This window comes from Anopheles marshallii, chromosome 3, assembly GCF_943734725.1.
Source record: "Anopheles marshallii chromosome 3, idAnoMarsDA_429_01, whole genome shotgun sequence".
NCBI lineage: Eukaryota > Metazoa > Arthropoda > Insecta > Diptera > Culicidae > Anopheles > Anopheles marshallii.
The window spans coordinates 83,756,510-83,773,682 of NC_071327.1; the positions used below are offsets into that span (position 1 = coordinate 83,756,510).

The window sequence follows — 17,173 nt, forward strand, 5'->3', positions numbered from 1 at the left end:
ATTTGATTGTTAGTGGTGTTTGTATTACGCTATTAAAGTTACGCAAACGTTTTGGCCTAAATAATTTGACTCTAGCTAATTAACAGCAAGGAGAGGATGCTTTCAGCAAGGATTCATCTGTCGTTAGTGGTGATCACGTCCTCGCATGGGTTCCTCTCTCAAGATTCCATCACAAATCACCTCCTTCAAGCGTGTGTTGAATGCTAAACGTATGATCGGGGTTTGGTGTTGCTTCGTTAATCGATAACAAGAATAATTCGTTTGCTCTGCCTAACAAAATGTCGCTAAACTATGAGGAAAAGGCATCACGCCGGTGTGACCTAGCCCTTGGAAGTAGACTTTTAACCATGTTTCTTGTGCTTCTTAGTTCGTTTATCACCAGTGCATATTACTTAAGACGACACACGCAGAAAGCGAAAAACATGCATAAAAACCGATTTGATCGTATGGTATAATTGCACTAAGATCGTAATTGATGAGCGTGCGCAATCAGTGTTATTGAAAGTGTGTACTCGTTGAAGGTGTAGCGCTTAGTGCGGGCTGATTGAATCAATTGTGATAGCTTAAATTGTGAGAAAAATATACAATACCCTGCTAGATTATAAGCTGCTTTGCTTAAACTACAGATGCAGATGCCAATATCTGCCATATGACACGGTAGTAGCTGTTGGAGTTGGTGGAGCTGAACTACCTACTCTAATAAGCAACGTGTCTTTCGCTAACGGATAAACCATTGTTTCATATCGTGCCATCGTTATCTTTTCTTTCTTGATCATAAATATTGCATAACTATAATGACTGCCTGCATCTAGAACGAAACTCATCATCAAGCTCATTGTCTAGCTACCATCACCGTTGTTACATTCTCCTTCACCTTTCCTTAAGTCTAGCTCATTTGTTTCCATTTGTTTCAATCCGAACTCCACACACAGCTGAACTTAATAAATGAACCAGTGCTCGTTGTTGATCTGTTAAGGTAGATGTTACTCCGCTCTGCTTAATTAGTTTTCCTTGCTTCATTCTACGTTGGACGGAATTTATCGACGAAAATGGTTCCCATCGATTTGGCCGATGAACAGTGAAATGCGTTGTCGAGAGAGCAAAATTCGAACGTTTTGAAGTCTACGCTAAACCAAAAGAACCACAATGCAAGTGTGCTTGAAGCTGAACTATGTAGGATTGCTCTTTTTGAGCTGTTGGAAGCAATGGCAATGAGGGAACACTTTAAAGATTTATGTTCGACCGCTACACAGTTCCTAGTTTTGATTAAGACAAGAGATGCCTAACTGTTTCCTATTATATCCTGTACAAGCCATACAGCCATATTGTTTGTGATTTCTCGTTTTAGTTTTGGAGTTTATTTTCTTGTACATGTACTGTTCTCCTCGTTTTAAACTATTTTTAATGTCGTCGATTGCATCGTTTTCTTTGTTGGTTGTATGTGGGTATCTTTATCGCTAAGGTTTGGTATTCTAGCCGTCTGCACTGCAAGAAAGTATAAAAGCTTGCAAGTTAACTATTAAGAGCGGGATTTTAAAACTTCCTAGCTATGAGAGAGCAAGAGAAAGAGAGAGAGAGAGAGAAAGAGATAAAATTGAGAGAGAGAGAGCGAGAAATGTAATGAATGCTCTTCTAGTGTCTACGATCGTCGGGGGTTCCGGTTAGGTAGCATACGTTTGATAAGTTTGATTGATAAATTTTTCTTTAACGCTAGCAATGGAAATGGAAGTATTTGGAGCTTGCCGCGCCTGGAGTACGCGCCTCGGCTAGGTGAAGATGCCACTGGTTCCGTTAGCCGTTAGCAAGTAATGAGCGAAACGTGAATGCGATTAGATTCGTTCTCTGGTGTTGCATTTTATACATCCTTTGCATTTGGTTTGACCCTGCTGACGTGCAGGGCCTTTTTGAGATTATCCCTAAAGTAGCGCTTCAGGGTAGTTTGGTAACATTACGACACTTTATGCTTCTTTCGCGGATCCCGCCGGGCCAGTTCGGGCGTCGAATGTAGGGGTAATTCACGCCACATGATCTACGACGGGTAAAGAAATGGGATTTGTTTCAAGCTGTAGCTGAAGGCCGCCAGTAGCGTTTGCCAACTTACAATTTCCTCATCGTCGGGAACGCGAGATAGAAGGTCTAGCACCTCGTTGTTGGGCACACTGTGTGGCCGAATGATTCTTCGGCTGAACTTAACCAAACCCCACAGCAGTAGCAGCACCCTGATAGGGACGTAGTGCAGTACGAGACAGGCGGCCAGCAGCAACAGAGCCGTCAACCAACTGAGCTCTGGCACGGAAAAGTTGAAAGTGCTGAAATAGAAAAAAGATTTACGTGATATTCTGATGTTTGTCTAAACAAGACTATACTTTAAAGTGCTATGTACTTTTTAACACTCTCTCCCAGCGATGCTAAGAATCCGATCGTATTCTGTACACTCTGCGACACCTCCTGTATGGCTTGCAGCCGTTCCTTGATTGTTTTCTTCTCCTCCTAAAACGAAAGTGAGGTTAAATAATCAAGCAATCAGCTGTGCACCACATCAATTATAAACGATGATACCGCTGTTGGCCTACCTTTTCCTTGTCCTCCTCGTCTTCATCATCGCTCGCCACATCGTACTCGTCCGCCGTCGATTGGGACGAGCTTCCTGTAAGCCATCGAATTAACCAGTTCCTAAGTAACGAGAGGAGAAACAGCGAAACAGCACAGCGCGGGTTAGATGCACCATCGCAATGTATAATTAATGTTTCATGCTTGGGTGCTTGCGTGGGCAGCAGCGGCTGGATATGAGTACAAGATGACCTTCGCGTTGGATTTCCGCACACCTGCATCCTATTTGCAAGCTACAACAACAAACATGAAACAACCCACACCGGTGTAATGGTTTACTTACTTCAGCAAATACAGCAGGGCGACCGCCGGTATGGTGGAGATATCGAACCAGATGCATCCACAAACCCATAAAACCAGCGCTATAAACGACCGTATCGGAGATTCCCACTCGAAGCAGCTCCTGAAGGCGGGTTTGGTTTAGGAAGAAACGGGAAGCGAAAAACATTAGTATCAGTTAGATTCGGCCGGAATTGGGCATTGTTTGCGTTGCTGCTGCTGCTCGGTGTTCGTTGAGGATGTGATTTTGTTTGTATCGATTCCGATTCGTTGCACGACGTGGGCAACAAAACACGCTATAAATTGATAATCGAATCCTTGACTCTTCCCCAGGGGATAGGTTTCGAATTGGTAGATTTTATCATTTGGTAAGAATCGTAAACAATTCTCCAGTAAAGAAGATAACATTGAATCATCATTTTATGTTATCGCACATTTGCAACGGCACACAAACGGAGGAGGCAAATCAAAGATGCATAAAGCATGTCTTACGATGAGTACCAGGCGCCTCCATCTCCGTAGGTACATTGTACAGCACAGTGATGAATTCCATTCCAGCAATTGTAAAAAGCAAATCTGCATTAATTATGGAGTGTGCAAAAGCGCAAGAAAAATCTTTTCCGTAACAGCATATTAAGGAGGCGAATGGAGGCGGCCGTAAATGCAAATGCTATTCAAGCACCTCCATTTTGTTTGCTTCCTCGCACTTTCCGGCGTGTGACGCGATAAGGATGTTCAGTTCCGCTTTTGGATCCGCTCTGTCTTGTTTCGCATCCACACGCTGTTTAAATTGAGAAGTTGGTAAAAGGGGTGATAAAAATATTTTCCCGAGAGAAAAAAAACACCGGCATAAATTTAACTATGAATTGCCGGTCTTTTCAATAACGATGTCGTCGGTGAGGACAGCTTCCTTATGTGTTTTCTCGGATGGTGTCACATGCTCTCACTGAGGTTTGCTGTGGTGCACAATGGTACAATACTCACTGCACGAACTGTCCCACTTCGATAAAGTACATAATGACGGCCTTCAGTCGGGTGACGTTGCGCAGGAAGAGCTGCCGCTTGAACTTGGCCTCCTGCTGTACCAGCTTTTCCTCCTTCGGCTCGAGAACTCGCAGTGCCGCTCGCAGTTTGTTCCACATGACCGTCATTTCCAGCAGAATCTAATACCGAACCGAACGACAAATGCGAAAGAAATTTAATCATCTCACGAACGCGCGTGCTACAAAACCGTGAAGAGTTGCAACGAGGGAGAGAGAGAGAGGACTTATTACCCACCTGAGGCTGGGTGCCTTTGGCGCGGGTGTACATCTTTTTGTCTTTCAGCGCGTACCAGCGCTTTTCACCGTTGCGTATCCGTAGCAGCGGGATGACGACTTTACCCAGGAACTCCACCTTGTGGTCACGGTCCTCGTCGTACACGGTGATTTCCAGCACCGAGGACATGTCTTTTACGTTACTAGGTTGAAATAAACGAGGTGACAATGGGCCAATGAAGTCATTAGTAAGCCACCCAGCCAGGATCGTATGTTCGCAAGCCGCGTAATGCGATTCTTACAAGGTGAAGATTTTGTTCCAATTTGGTGTGAGCGTTTTGTATTCGGTTTGCGTCTGCAGTCGAGCGTTGATTAGCTCCAGCACCACGAACGGGTCGGATTTACCGCCGATGTCCGCTGCCGCCAGACCGGTCGCTCCGAACACCTTCACCGTGAGATGACCAATGTCACGCATGTTTTGTAGCGATTTGTGCCATATCTGAAACAGAACTCAAACAATTTTAGCAAACTTGGCAGCAGATTTATCGGAAAGTCAACCAAGACGCTTACGTATCGACTTTGGACGAGTGCACGCTCCTTGGAATCCTCTTTGTAGGCCGTCAGATCGGTAATGGTTTCCGAAGCCGTCGTCCCACTGATTGTCAGCATGAGATGGACCTCGCCCGTACACTCTTCCAGCGGTTGCCAAATGCCGTGCGTACGCTCGCGAGGTAAACTTCGCAAATCGATCGTACATTTACCGTAGGTGTTGTACTTCCCGCATACGATCAGTTCCAGCAGCTGGTCATCGTCGAAAAGGTGCAGATCAAATTGCTCCAGCCAACGTGCGCGGTAAGCAATTTTAGACTTGTACTTCTCGTTCCCTAGCCTACGTAGAGACCGAATAGACACCACCCTCAGCTACAGACCATGCCCAGTGACAATGTGTCCAGGTGTCGCCACTTACCTAAATCGGACATAGATATCGTTGAGGCCATTTTCAGCATCCGGTGGGAGTCCTTTCGCTTCGATCAGCACGATAGTGACGACTGAGCTCCAGATCTGCGACTTGAGACGGCGTGACGCATCGGCCAGCTTCGGATTGCGCTGAAAGTACTTTCGAGCGTGAACGGAAACGGAAAACGGGGAGGCGGGAGGTGGTGCGATTTTAGAGCAGAAAGAAAACAACGAGCACACCCTAGGGCGGGTGCAAAAACGTGTGATTGAACCTAAGTTTGAAGAGGCGGTCGTGTACATGGTGGCGAGAGACGATCGGGACCAAAACGGGCCCAGCTAATGGAGCGGTGCGGTTGCAAAGGAAACCAAAGAGTTGATGACCAAATCAGGAAAGCAAACGGTAGAGTGAAAGCAACAGATTGAACGCTTTGGTTGCCTCGGGACAGGGAGATTGATGCGGACAGTGTGGTGTGAATGTGATGAAAGAGGGCTCTCACTTGCTCTTTGTCCTCTTGCGTCTTTGGCCATAGGGTGACGCTGAGTTTTAACTCTCCGAGGTCTTTAGATGCTCGTTGGGCATCTTCGAGCTTGATCGTGAGGTCTTCCGCTCGGCTAAGTTCCAGCGAGGTGAGGTGCAGCTTGGCCGAGCCCATGAAATCATCCTGAAGGCCCCAGTCATAGTCAAATACCTGTTTGGAGAAGCACACGGATCAGTCACGGAACATCACATCTCATGGTCCTGGCAAGGACAGTCATCACCTTAATTACTATAGGCTGAAAGGGATCTTCCACTGGCACGACGAACGTTTCGTCCCACGTCGGGTTTAGGTCTTTATGAACGGTTTTCGATTTGTACAGCAAACGTCCTCCAACTTTAAACTTGACGTAAGGATCACTCGTTCCTGCGGCATTGAATGATGTCCAAAACTGTCAAGATAAAGTCATCCAAAGCAGAAGGCTAATCTTACCGCTCTTATCCATTGCCACCAGTCCATGGCCACTGATCAGATGAACTCGGAGCTGGAAGAAGGAGTGTTGCCTTAGCTGCGTTTCTCGCCTTCGTTGCTGTTCATCGGCGGGACTCAAACCGGATGTCCCGCTAGGTCCGGGAATTTCTGAAACCTTCGGCAGTCCTCCGATTGTCAAATGTCCCAGCCCGCTAGGTCCTGCCGTCGTTTCGATGTCCACCTTCGTTGTGAGCACCTTGAGTACGCTAGCTACACCGGACGTAGACGCCCCCTCACTGATCGACCCCACCCCTCCCGTACCACTCATCGTTGCATTCCTCTCTGCCGCTCCTTTGGCCAGTGGCGAATCCCCGAGTGTCTGTGCACGATGGCGAGGCGATTGATGAGGTGTAGCCGAGCTGCTATGCTCTGCCGAACTGTTGTCGGCTGCGTAGTCGCTTTGGCTGTCCCGACGACCCTCGAGCTCCTGGCCGAGTGACCCGCGTAGTCTTTCCTTACTGCGCCCCCGTGACCATCGGTGCTAAAGAGTGGATGATTCAAGGTGAGTGTTATGTTTACTTGCGACCGCACACACGTACCCTTAGTGTGTTAAAAAATCCGTGCGTTCGTTGTATAACTCCGGCCGGTATGGTGGGAACATTTGCCGAACGGGCCCGCTGCGGCGAAGACTGCGGAGAGTCACCGGAACCGCCGCAGTCGTTGCAGCTGAGCTCCGACGCCGACTTACTCAGGTGTTTCCGCAACGAGGAGCATTTGGATTCTAAATTCAGTCGAGAACGTTCTACAGAATTGAGGATGGCATTGTGCGGGGTTTTGTTTGTTTGTTTGGTGGAGCGTGGAAGAAGGTTGCGTATGCGGCAAGCATAGGTGAGTTGCGCAAGGACAAGCGGACGGTTCGTGTGTTTCACGCCAGCATACAGACAGTGAAGTACAGAGATAAGCTAATTGAAATATTTATCATGTGACACTAACTCGTTCTACAAACTACGGGAAACATGGATACATGTTGTTAGATCATTGTCAGTTACTACTTAATGGTCCTTACATCCCACGAACCGGTTATGTTTAATTATCTTGAGCATGGTTTGTCTGCTTATAACGAGAACTTTACTTTGTATTCATTCGCCAGTAAGGCAATGGAAAGTTGGAAGAAGTTTCCAAAGAAAGGATTCTGTTTGCACAGCAAAACTGAAGAGAATGCTATAAATAGAAACTCGTATGACTTGTGACCCCTCTTGAAACACAAGCACATCACTGTTCTTCCATAGAGCATATGCTACCCTGTACGAAAACTATCTTTTTTGGGCAAACAAATCTAACTTGTAAGCTGTGCTTTCGGAAAGAAAACTCAACAACAACCACACTTCACAAAACTCGTCGCAAACTTTTAAGAAGGACGCATAAGCATTTCTACGGTGAACGAGGCTTCCAAAATTTCGTCCGCTTCTCCGAAAATGCTCTTGAAGCCGTCGGTAGGGGTTGTGAGTTTTGCATGATTGTGTTTATTCGAGATGAATCTGCTGAGATACAGCATCCAGCCGGCATTTGTTGCCGTGTCAGCATCATCTCCAATACCTCCGCAATGCGCCCGTGCAGGTGATGTTTGTTTATAATTATTGAACGCAGCGAAAGCGGCCATACTGTTTGGCTACCGGGGGAAAGGTCGTAAAGTATATTGACAGGAATCCATAATGAGAATCGCAACAAAAATCAACAGGTGGCGAAAGAGATCCCGCACACGACGCCGTGCTGTGCGGCAAAAGTTTTGCGCTGCAAAACCGTTCGATCGAGCTAATGGGCGATAATGAAGCGATTTTAGATTGTGTTTTACGCGAGCGGGACTGAGCTTGGGCGCTGGAAACGATTTAATATGGACAGGGATGCGAAAAAGAATAATGCCCATGGCGGGAAATTGATTGCAGAAGCGCTTACACGTCTCTTCGATGGCGACGAGCAGAGCGGCCCGTGGATTATATCGATCGAGCTGACTTGATACGATTTAATTTAATGCTTCATTGACGGGGCATGATGGAAAATGTGGCAAAATGTACCAACCGAGCTGTCTGTCTGTGCATGAAAGAAAGGATAACGCATACACAATGTGACAGGAAGTGGGTCCAGGCTCCAGGCCGGGCCGTGTATGCGTGTATAAAAAAACATACAGGGATTTAATCGAGCAGAATGGAACTTTGCTCGCTCTGGTGCATAAATATTTTACCGTTACAGAGCACTTGAAAACTTTAAAGCTGTTAGGCTTCGTTCGTGTATGTTTTTTCTTTCTTCTCCCCGTACGTCTCGAAATGCCTTCAGATGGCTGTGCCTGTACTCCCTGTAACACTGTGCTGCTGGTTGTAGTTTGTGTCATTTTACTTTCCGGTCGAATGAAAATGGTTGCTTTACTTCGTTCGTTCGTGGTTGGTGGCGAGAGCTGTTTTTAGCACGCCTGAGAGGACTTTTATGGTCGTTTCCTTCCGATGTTTGGTGCTGGTGGTAATGGTAACAGTGCCTATGCAGCCCTTAACCAGGTCCATAATTACCAAATCAGAGTCGAGTCGTTTGTGAAGGGCTAGTTGTTTACTAATCCTTTACTTGGGCGTAATAGTAATTACATTCAAGAGTATCCTCACACGAGAGTGTAGATGCTAAGTGGCTAAAGAAATGTTGGAAGATGCGGTGATGACCATTACTAAGTGAGGCTAAGGCAGGCAAACGATTATTACACCGCAGCCATGTATGCGGTCCGTGACGTCGAGAGCTAATCAAGACGCACTCGGGTGAGATTAGGTGGTCCCGCATGAAGAGACCTCCGTTCAATCTCCTTTTTCATCACTCAAAAACCTAATCTGGATGACGGTGTGGCGGTGCGGTGATGGTTAAATTATGACCAAGGGCCATCATCGCACCAATTACCCGTGTAGTGTGTGTTCTTTTTGCAATCATCTTTCATCACATCGAAATTCTTCCCTCGGGAAGGTGCTAAATCGTCTGTCACGTGGATAAAGAAGCAACAGGACCGCTTCGGTGGTGCTTTCTGAAGGAAACACAAAACTGGTGAATTTATACATTTATCGATCCATCGTCAACCCACACTGGCCAAATTGAGCGCAGGGTGGATATTTGCGAATGGTCGAATGGTTCAAGGTGCAAAGTTTCCTTTCCCTCGGCTCCCAAAAAAGTGAACGAAAGGTTGCTTTGAAACTTTGAAAATGATACAATCTAAGAAAATGAAACGTTGGCGTGTTGAAAAACACGGCACGGTTGCGGCACCTGCGGAAGTTTTGGCCGGGTGTAGGTAGAAATCAACAACCACACCGCTGGGTCAGCTCGACCTGGCGATAAGGTCGGCTGACTTGGGAACGGGGCAGTGGAAAATGTGATTGGCATGGGCTGTCTGATATGTCAGACCCAAGCAAACATGGCTAGGCAAACATCTGTTGATTTACGGAAGGGTTAGGTAATCCAGAAGCCCTGGCCAGACCCAACAGCCAACCAACCCGGCGGAATGGAGCAGAATATTAAGCGGTAAATAATTTTCCTACAAGATGATTGAGGATGCGCATGGATTACACGCTGAATTAACGCAAAGAAAGACACGTAAAACCCAAAGCATCAGAGTCCACAGTTAAAAGTTGCGGTGAGGAAGATGCCACCGTTTATGGTCGTGTCAAATTAATGTCTCAATTTCAAATTACTGTTTATCCACGGAATTTTCAGCTCAAGGATCATCCTCTTCACCGTAAATTGAGAGTATGTTGTTCGAATTCCAAAGGATCTTCTGCTATGCGTTAGAAATTGTGGTGTTGAAGCCAAGACCCATGGAAAGTGGTTGAACTGGTGGAAAAACAAAATCCACAAGATAAGAAACAGAAATTGCTTCAGCAGCAACACAAGATGAAGGTTAAGGTCACCCATGGACTTTGGTCATCCAAACCCGGTCAGTATGTTTGTTGCTTTGTTTGATGCCAGGTATGGTGGGCCAGAGATTAAAATGCCGGTTGGGCGAAAAAGCGAGTGATTATTGGGGGAGGTCGTTCGTTCTCATTGTATTTCCGATGGCGACAAACACACTGCCGTATCGTTTCTAATCAACAAAATTGGAACCTGTGCGAGAAGCGTTTCGTCGTTTTTGTTTCCTTACGGTTCGCCATAAATCATTTCTCGCCTCGGTGCGAAATAATAAATGAAGTGTGAGAAACTGTGCACGAAGAAAGGGCGCTAAATAGACAGTCCATCTGTTCCCGGTGTGTGCTGGTACGACAAAAACGCGTCTCTCTGCTTGAAATACGACTTAGTTCCAAGGAAATCCCATGGGGACGGACGGATCGTTTTTGGAGCAAAACCCACCGATTTCCGGACATGATTTCCGGCCCGTGTCTTCCTTAAGGTTGTTTTGGTGAAAGGCAAACAATTTGTTCTGCGGCAGGACAGCCAAAATCGTAACTCGTATTTGTCTCACCAATCGTAGAGATGAGGAAAAAAGCCACTCAACCGGAGATAGTAGGATTAGGGTCAAAATTTTCCCACCACCAGCAGTGTATGCGGCGGCCACATAGTCGAAAGAAAAACTAATTCCAGTAAATGTAGTTAGAGTGGAGTGGAAAACCTGGCATTTGCCTATTGCCTGTAGGGTACGGTCGCGACAAAAATAAACATAAAACCCACCAACAAAGACCACAAAACATGTCGAGCTCGAGCAAGTAAACACGACGGGAACTGCTGCCACCGCGTTCTGTGCTGCCGCAGAACATGGATTTAGCAGGTTTTGGTCACAACGTAGAAAGAAATACACGAAACTGGTGACCGGGTGTTCGTGGTGGGGCAAGCAGAGATGGTTTCCTTTTCCTGCGTACGTGTAGAATCATCGCCGGGAGTTTATCTTACCGAAACGTCATCGGCATTGATCATCGCCATCATTGTGATCATCACACCGGTCAATCGGAAGAACCAGCATGATGACGCCGGTTGTAAGCATAAACAAGATGCTGTTGTTTCACCTCACTTTCGTTCTCGTGCGATGGTGTGGGCGAGTTTTTGGGATACTCCGTTCCGGGGGCTGAGTGTCACATGACCGTACCAGCCGGTAAGCGATATCCAGCTCCAGCTCAGAAGGTCAAAGTTTAGCTGAAGCAACCGGAGAAATAATAAATAAAGACTTACAGATTGTGTTACGGGGCGGGCAGCAGAACAACAAAACCGTTCGTCCAATTTCGTCGCTTCGATTTTCATCGTGCCTTCGAATCGCCCCGGAAAAAGTGCAAACCAGTTCTCTAGCCGGAACGATTGTTGCCTCCGGGTTGGTTGGTTGGTGGGTTGTGCTCCAAGCTGCGATAAAATATGCGTTGCTCATAAAGCAGAGGACGCGCGACAAATACCCTTAAACATAAGCACCGGCGTCGAAATGGTCCAATGAAACCGATGGGATATACAATTTGCCCATTGGGTGGAAAATTATAAATTATTTTATCTTCCCGTGCTACCGACCGGGCATCCCCCACATTCGCCAAAAAGGGGGTTGGTGTTTTGTCTTGTTTCTCGCGCAAAAACATTGTGTAATGCTACGCGGACACTGTGCAGAAGGTTTGACCGAGGGGCACAAAAAAGAATATGAAGAATTTAAATTTGGTCAGCTCAGTTCGAGAATAATAATTGACCCACATTTTAGCGATGCTGAGACACTCCAACGGAAGTTGGTTAAAGTGACCGATAAAAAGAATTTAATTTTTGAATGAATTTTCCGGCTTCTAATGATTTTCATGAAACTTCGTTCTAATGCTTCCCCCTCAAATGTTCTTGCCTAAGACTTTCATGACGAACGCGATGGCACAGAATGGAAAATGGAACTCCATCAAATTATGGTTGTGAAAGCGTTCTGACTAGAAACATGTCATTAGAGGACAATTGCTCTTGAAATGCCTGGATTTAAGTCATTACGGAGATTGTGGTTGTGAAACGTCACGAGCCGGGGAGTGGATAATTTCGATTTAATGATGTGACGGGTTTAGTGATTTTATGCTTCACTTACTTCTTCGCGATGTGTACTCTCTTAAGGAGCTTTGCTTAACGTTTTTCTCCGTGCAGCCGAACCGGTCTCAGGCTGGGAATTGCGATTTTTTCGGCAACGGTCACGTGAAAACTAATTAATGCAAGATATCTCGGGCTGCACGTTTTTCCTCCGGTGATGTTACACGTTCGTGAGTAATTTTCACACGCTTAGCGCCACACATAATTCGCTCGTTTTCTCTCTCACTCTCACGCACACACGCACTATGCGACGTACAGGGTGCCCGAGAACCCGGAAACTGTAACCGGACGTGTAGCGATGCCGCCGAATCACGTCGGTCCGCTCTGTTCCGTGGCCGACGAAAAACTGAACCGAAGCGGCACAACCGGTGCAAGCTGGCGCTGAATGAAAGAATGTTTCCGGCCAAGCCAGTGAACCAGTGAGCGGTTGGCGCGTTTTCTGAATTTTCCGCTCATGCTCCGACTGGCGCTGGTGTACGAAGCCGGCCTTTTTCTTTTTCCGAGCGTGGAAATGTTGCTGAAACACACGCAGCCGATGCAATGGGTTCATGTATGCGTTTTGGGGGAAGCGTCTATTAGTGAAGGTAGAAAAGAGATACCACAGCTTACAGGGTTAATCGTACGATAATTGTGATGAACGTGGCTAGAAGATTGCAGCGCCGCAATGTGCAAGAGAATGCTGGACAAATCACGAAACACAAATGTTGCGCTTCCAGCGTCGTATGCTGTGTTTTCAAAATAAATTAACCAAGTAACCTGATAAGTTATTATGTTTTGTGTATTACTTTCCTACAAAAGGGTTTGCTCATTCCATTGCGAACGGAGTACACATGATGGAAAATTAATTATCCTCCTGTCTGGAATTCTGTAGTTGAAATGTTGAAAAATAACAACATACTAAACCCCCAAAACAGTAGCTTCAAAACACACTTGACCTTGACCCTTCGAAGCATACTTCGAGGCTGACAAACAGCATCCTTCTGAAGACCTACAGAACGGAAGATTCGGGCCAGAATTTCAATAAATCCATGCAATGGCGTACGTAACACCGGTGCCTCAACGAGAAACTCAAGTGGGAATAAGATTCATACCAAGCGAACATCGAAATGATGCCATCCTACGAGTCGCGGATGTGCTTTCCCGATGTCAAATGCTCATGCTATTATAAACATCCATGGGTGGTCCCTGTTCGAGCGCGAATATGACGGAGGATTGGTTGATGGGATGTTGAAGTGTTTATGTACAGAACTGAATGGAACTGTAACACGGGCTGCGACGTGCTTTAGACGGGCCTTGATTGTGACAATCGACACAAATTTGGGTCGAAGCGGCAACAGCTTGACAATTTTTTTTTTCCATTACGAGTTGAACTCATCGATCGGTGCAATAATTGTTTAAAAAGCAACTGAATGTTCGTGGGTGACGAGAGACTTTTTACTATATAACTCAAGTCCTCGGGGATGTAATGTCATGGATGCTTGATTGCAAACTTCAGGTGGGGGTTTGTTTTTCTTTTTGTTTGGTCCCCGCAAGCGCATTTAATTGGATCATCCAAACTTTTGTTCCTCCAAAATATCGACCCAAATCGAGAAGATGTGTCAAACGACGTGCATGGCATCGATCGGTCGATGTTACTCAAATTGAATTACATTTTCAATCTGCACTGTTCGACCCTGAAAAAGCGATGGCTCTGTGCACTGTGCGGGGGTATCCAGACCATCGTCGGATAAAACTGTCCAAAAACGGAAAGTCATTTCCATGCACAACGGAGAAGCCGTTCGGATGATGTATGGAGGTGTCTTATGACGGTTGAGCTACATGAGTTCCATTATTTGGATGCCAACGGCAAAGAAGAGACGATGCGGTTGTGCTCGAATCGACCGGAAGGTAAATTGCAAACCAATGCTCCAGTGGCCCCCGAGGGTCGGACAAGTAAGCGCCGAACGGGATCCGGTATCTTCTGAATGGTCCAATAAATTATGTAGCAGCCAGCAGCATATGGAGAGAGTTTTTGGCGAAAATGTTATACTACACCTTCGAAGGGTTGCTTTGGCAATGGGCAGGACGTGGTACAATTTCGGAGTAAATGTGTCATTCGGTTTCATCGCATGATATAAGCGTGAAAGGATAACTTTTTCGTGCAAAAAAAAACCATTGTCAAATTCTACGTAGGAATGCAAAACCACGTCTTCCTGACGCGAATCGCGGACGCTAGACGTGGGGACACTGCTGACGAAACGAATACCCCAACATGTACCGGTACTGGTGCATTACTAACTCCTTCCCGTGCAACTGTTGCGATGTCGTCGGTTCGTTTAGTTTCATTCGCTTATTTTCCACCGGTGGCTATATCATGCTGAGTAGCGGCCCTCCGAAGTGCCCTCGGAGAGTTGCTGCAAAAGATACAACGGAAAGCTCCATCCCCATCCTGCAGTGAACCCTTGGCGAAGCGTAGCGTATTTTCCAGCCGACCATCATGACACGCACGCGAGTCAAATCCACGTGCTAAAGGGCTGGGCTACGGCACATTCCAAACATCCTCGTCCTCTCCGGCATGGCGACCGGGTGTGCTTCGGGTGTCATAAAACGTTGAATAATGTATGATCTCATGTGTGACCGTCCGGCGACTGATGCCGAATTTGCGATTAGAGTGTCGAATTATAAATGAGAGTCGGTGACTCAACAGTGCGTGCAAATAGAACCGGTAGTAGTTAGATGTACCGTTGTAGAAATAGGATTTTAACAAATCATTACGAAGAGTTACTAAAGGAAGATTATACCATTCTAATCACCATAAAAATGTAGTGAAGATGGCTTTTAATCTCTTATAATCTAACACCTGTTACTACTCCATCTAATGGCTTCTGTGCATTGATTAGTCCACCAGAGGTAGACATATTGTACAATATTGGTTTCATTGCAGTTCCACGCTTCCTTTCGACCATACAACATCAATGTGCGTCCCTACGCCTCCATAAGCTTATTACTAATCTATTATTCAGCACGCCAGCTCCATCGATTCCGTCGGATCGACTTTTCCTAATCAGCTTGTGGTAATTGTGGAGCAATCAATAGCTTATGCGCCCTGGATGTTGGGTCCCAATGGGAAACGGGGGGTTAGGGTCGGGCAAGTACTAATACTCGGCGGGTTCAATTGAAGGCGACGTGTTGCATCGAACGCTGCTTAATTATGCCAGCATAGTTTTCAATAGCTGCAATAGAGCAGCTCGTGGTGCAGGGCAAGAAAATACTATTGTTTAGCCGCAGCACACTATCTAGAGCCCACATTTAGCCCGACGGAAGTGTAAAATAATTGTGAATAATGATTCCCTGCGGGTCACACTCCATGGCATGTGTACACAAGGTTCATAGGGCCGTTAACTATGGTGCTTCAGTCTAAAAGCATACAAAATACAAACTTCCAGGCGATGGAGGGCACCGTTCAGACGGTTTGCTAATATCTAAAGTTGCTAAATTTAGGTCCCGCAAGTGGTATAAAACCGAATGTCTCTCCCAGTGGAAGTGTCTCATTACCCTCGTTGGATTAGGGATGGCTGATTTTATTTTACTTTTTATTGGGATGATTATTATGTTATGCTATTTATGTTTGCTCTAGCTACATCCACGCTTCATGGGCGTTATTTAAAATTTAATTTGAGACTGTCCGTTAGGTTGTATCTTTCGTACGTACGTCTGGAAATAAGGTGTATTTTTTTTGGGTTTGCAGACACTCGACCTTGAATTTCTTGGTGTATAGGTCGTAACCGTGAAAAAAAATCCCTCAAAGTACTTGTGTTACTCCTATAATGCTTGCTTAAAAAACACCTGAAACTCCATTCAGTATGCGAGTTGATCAACTATTTCATGAGGTGTTTTTTTTGCTGCAACACCTTCACGTGCAGCATTGTTTTCACTTTAAAATTAATTGCGGTTTAACGCTGGCCTTTCCTTAGCACTATCGTGTAGATCAAAGGGGACTAGAGAGTGTCGTTGGATCAAATGTCGTCCATCAAGCAGTATGGGGTTCTACGGACCACGGACCATAACTCTGTAGAACCTATATTTATCCTCCCCAATGAATTTTCTTCCCACCAGGGGAATGTCTCGGCCGAATGGTGAGCAAGCAGCGAAAGCATCTAGTTCGAACCTGAATAGCCCGGAGTCATTTAACATTCGTGAAATATTAATTATCAATTTGGGGCCTTCAGGCGACTACCCGGGCCTGTTAGCGTCTACAGCCGAGGGAGACACGCACACGCGGACTCGGTGGACTATCAGTGTATCACGTCAAGTTATGCGCTAGCGAAGGCACAAACCATGGCGCTAGCATCTAGCAAGGACACACTAAGCAGAAAGCAAAGAGCAACGACATCAAACAGCAAACGAGAAAGAGTGCGATACTTACTGCTTCCGCTGCTACTACTGCCGCCTCCACTACCACCCATTCCACCTCCAGTGCTGATGCTTGTCATTCCTCCACCTCCTCCTCCACCACCGAGGCTGCTACTTCCTGCCCCAGGTGTGACCGATGTGGAACATGCGGTTGCCGCCATTACTGCTTGTATCTGCTTAAACGATGACGCTCAACTCGCCTTCCCTTTTTTTGTGGCTGATAAGCGAGGCCAGAACAGATGTTGGCGAGCGCTCTTATCTCTTCGATGTGTTTTGTTTTTGTGATTTTTCCCAGTGCTTCTCTACCGTCAACACCCAACCAACGCTTGTTTGTCTACCGGTTTGAGCTATTCCGCGCCCTGTTCCACGTGGCGGACGATCGCGTGCTTTCGAGGATGGATATTGAGCACTGTTTGCATTGGTCTACGCGCGCGGAGATTCGGTCCTGCAGTCACTTAAGGGTTGTTCTTCGTCCGTTTTTTTGTCAAGATAAACATACACAATCACACAAAGACACATACACGCGGTTGTCGAACGCGGGTTGTTCCTACGCTATGACATTTAGCAGCTCTTCGTGAGAATTCTGCCGCGTTAAATCTAAACCCCGACAGTCTTCGTGTCCTTTTTTTTTACAACGCTCACCTACATTTTGCCGGCCCGAGCGCGGACACACTTCATTTTGCACGCATC

The 17,173-nt window shown here is 46.3% G+C and overlaps 1 protein-coding gene across 1 annotated transcript; it reads right to left on the reverse strand.

The window, feature by feature from the left end:
- Nucleotides 1–1,948: 1,948 nt before the first annotated feature.
- Nucleotides 1,949–16,644, reverse strand: LOC128711304 (multiple C2 and transmembrane domain-containing protein). Its single transcript, XM_053806171.1, has 15 exons — nucleotides 16,497–16,644; nucleotides 6,649–6,851; nucleotides 6,071–6,590; nucleotides 5,862–6,004; nucleotides 5,600–5,791; nucleotides 5,113–5,261; nucleotides 4,716–5,034; nucleotides 4,448–4,644; nucleotides 4,168–4,348; nucleotides 3,874–4,052; nucleotides 2,894–3,013; nucleotides 2,574–2,673; nucleotides 2,384–2,490; nucleotides 2,102–2,309; nucleotides 1,949–2,029 (listed from the first exon to the last, which is right to left on the reverse strand). Exons 1-15 carry the CDS (start codon nucleotides 16,642–16,644, stop codon nucleotides 1,949–1,951), a joined length of 2,847 nt encoding a protein of 948 aa, XP_053662146.1.
- Between the last annotated feature and the right edge of the window lie 529 nt (nucleotides 16,645–17,173).

Bases quoted from the DNA above. Each gene is read 5' to 3' on its own strand.
- LOC128711304 (XM_053806171.1), bottom strand. From the start codon at position 16,644: ATGGCGGCAACCGCATGTTCCACATCGGTCACACCTGGGGCAGGAAGT. The intron at 6,852-16,496 runs GTAAGTATCGCA...TCAATTCTGTAG, and splicing joins CAGTAGTAGCAGCGGAAGCA to AACGTTCTCGACTGAATTTA. The intron at 2,310-2,383 runs GTACATAGCACT...TTTCTATTTCAG, and splicing joins CTGGGAGAGAGTGTTAAAAA to CACTTTCAACTTTTCCGTGC.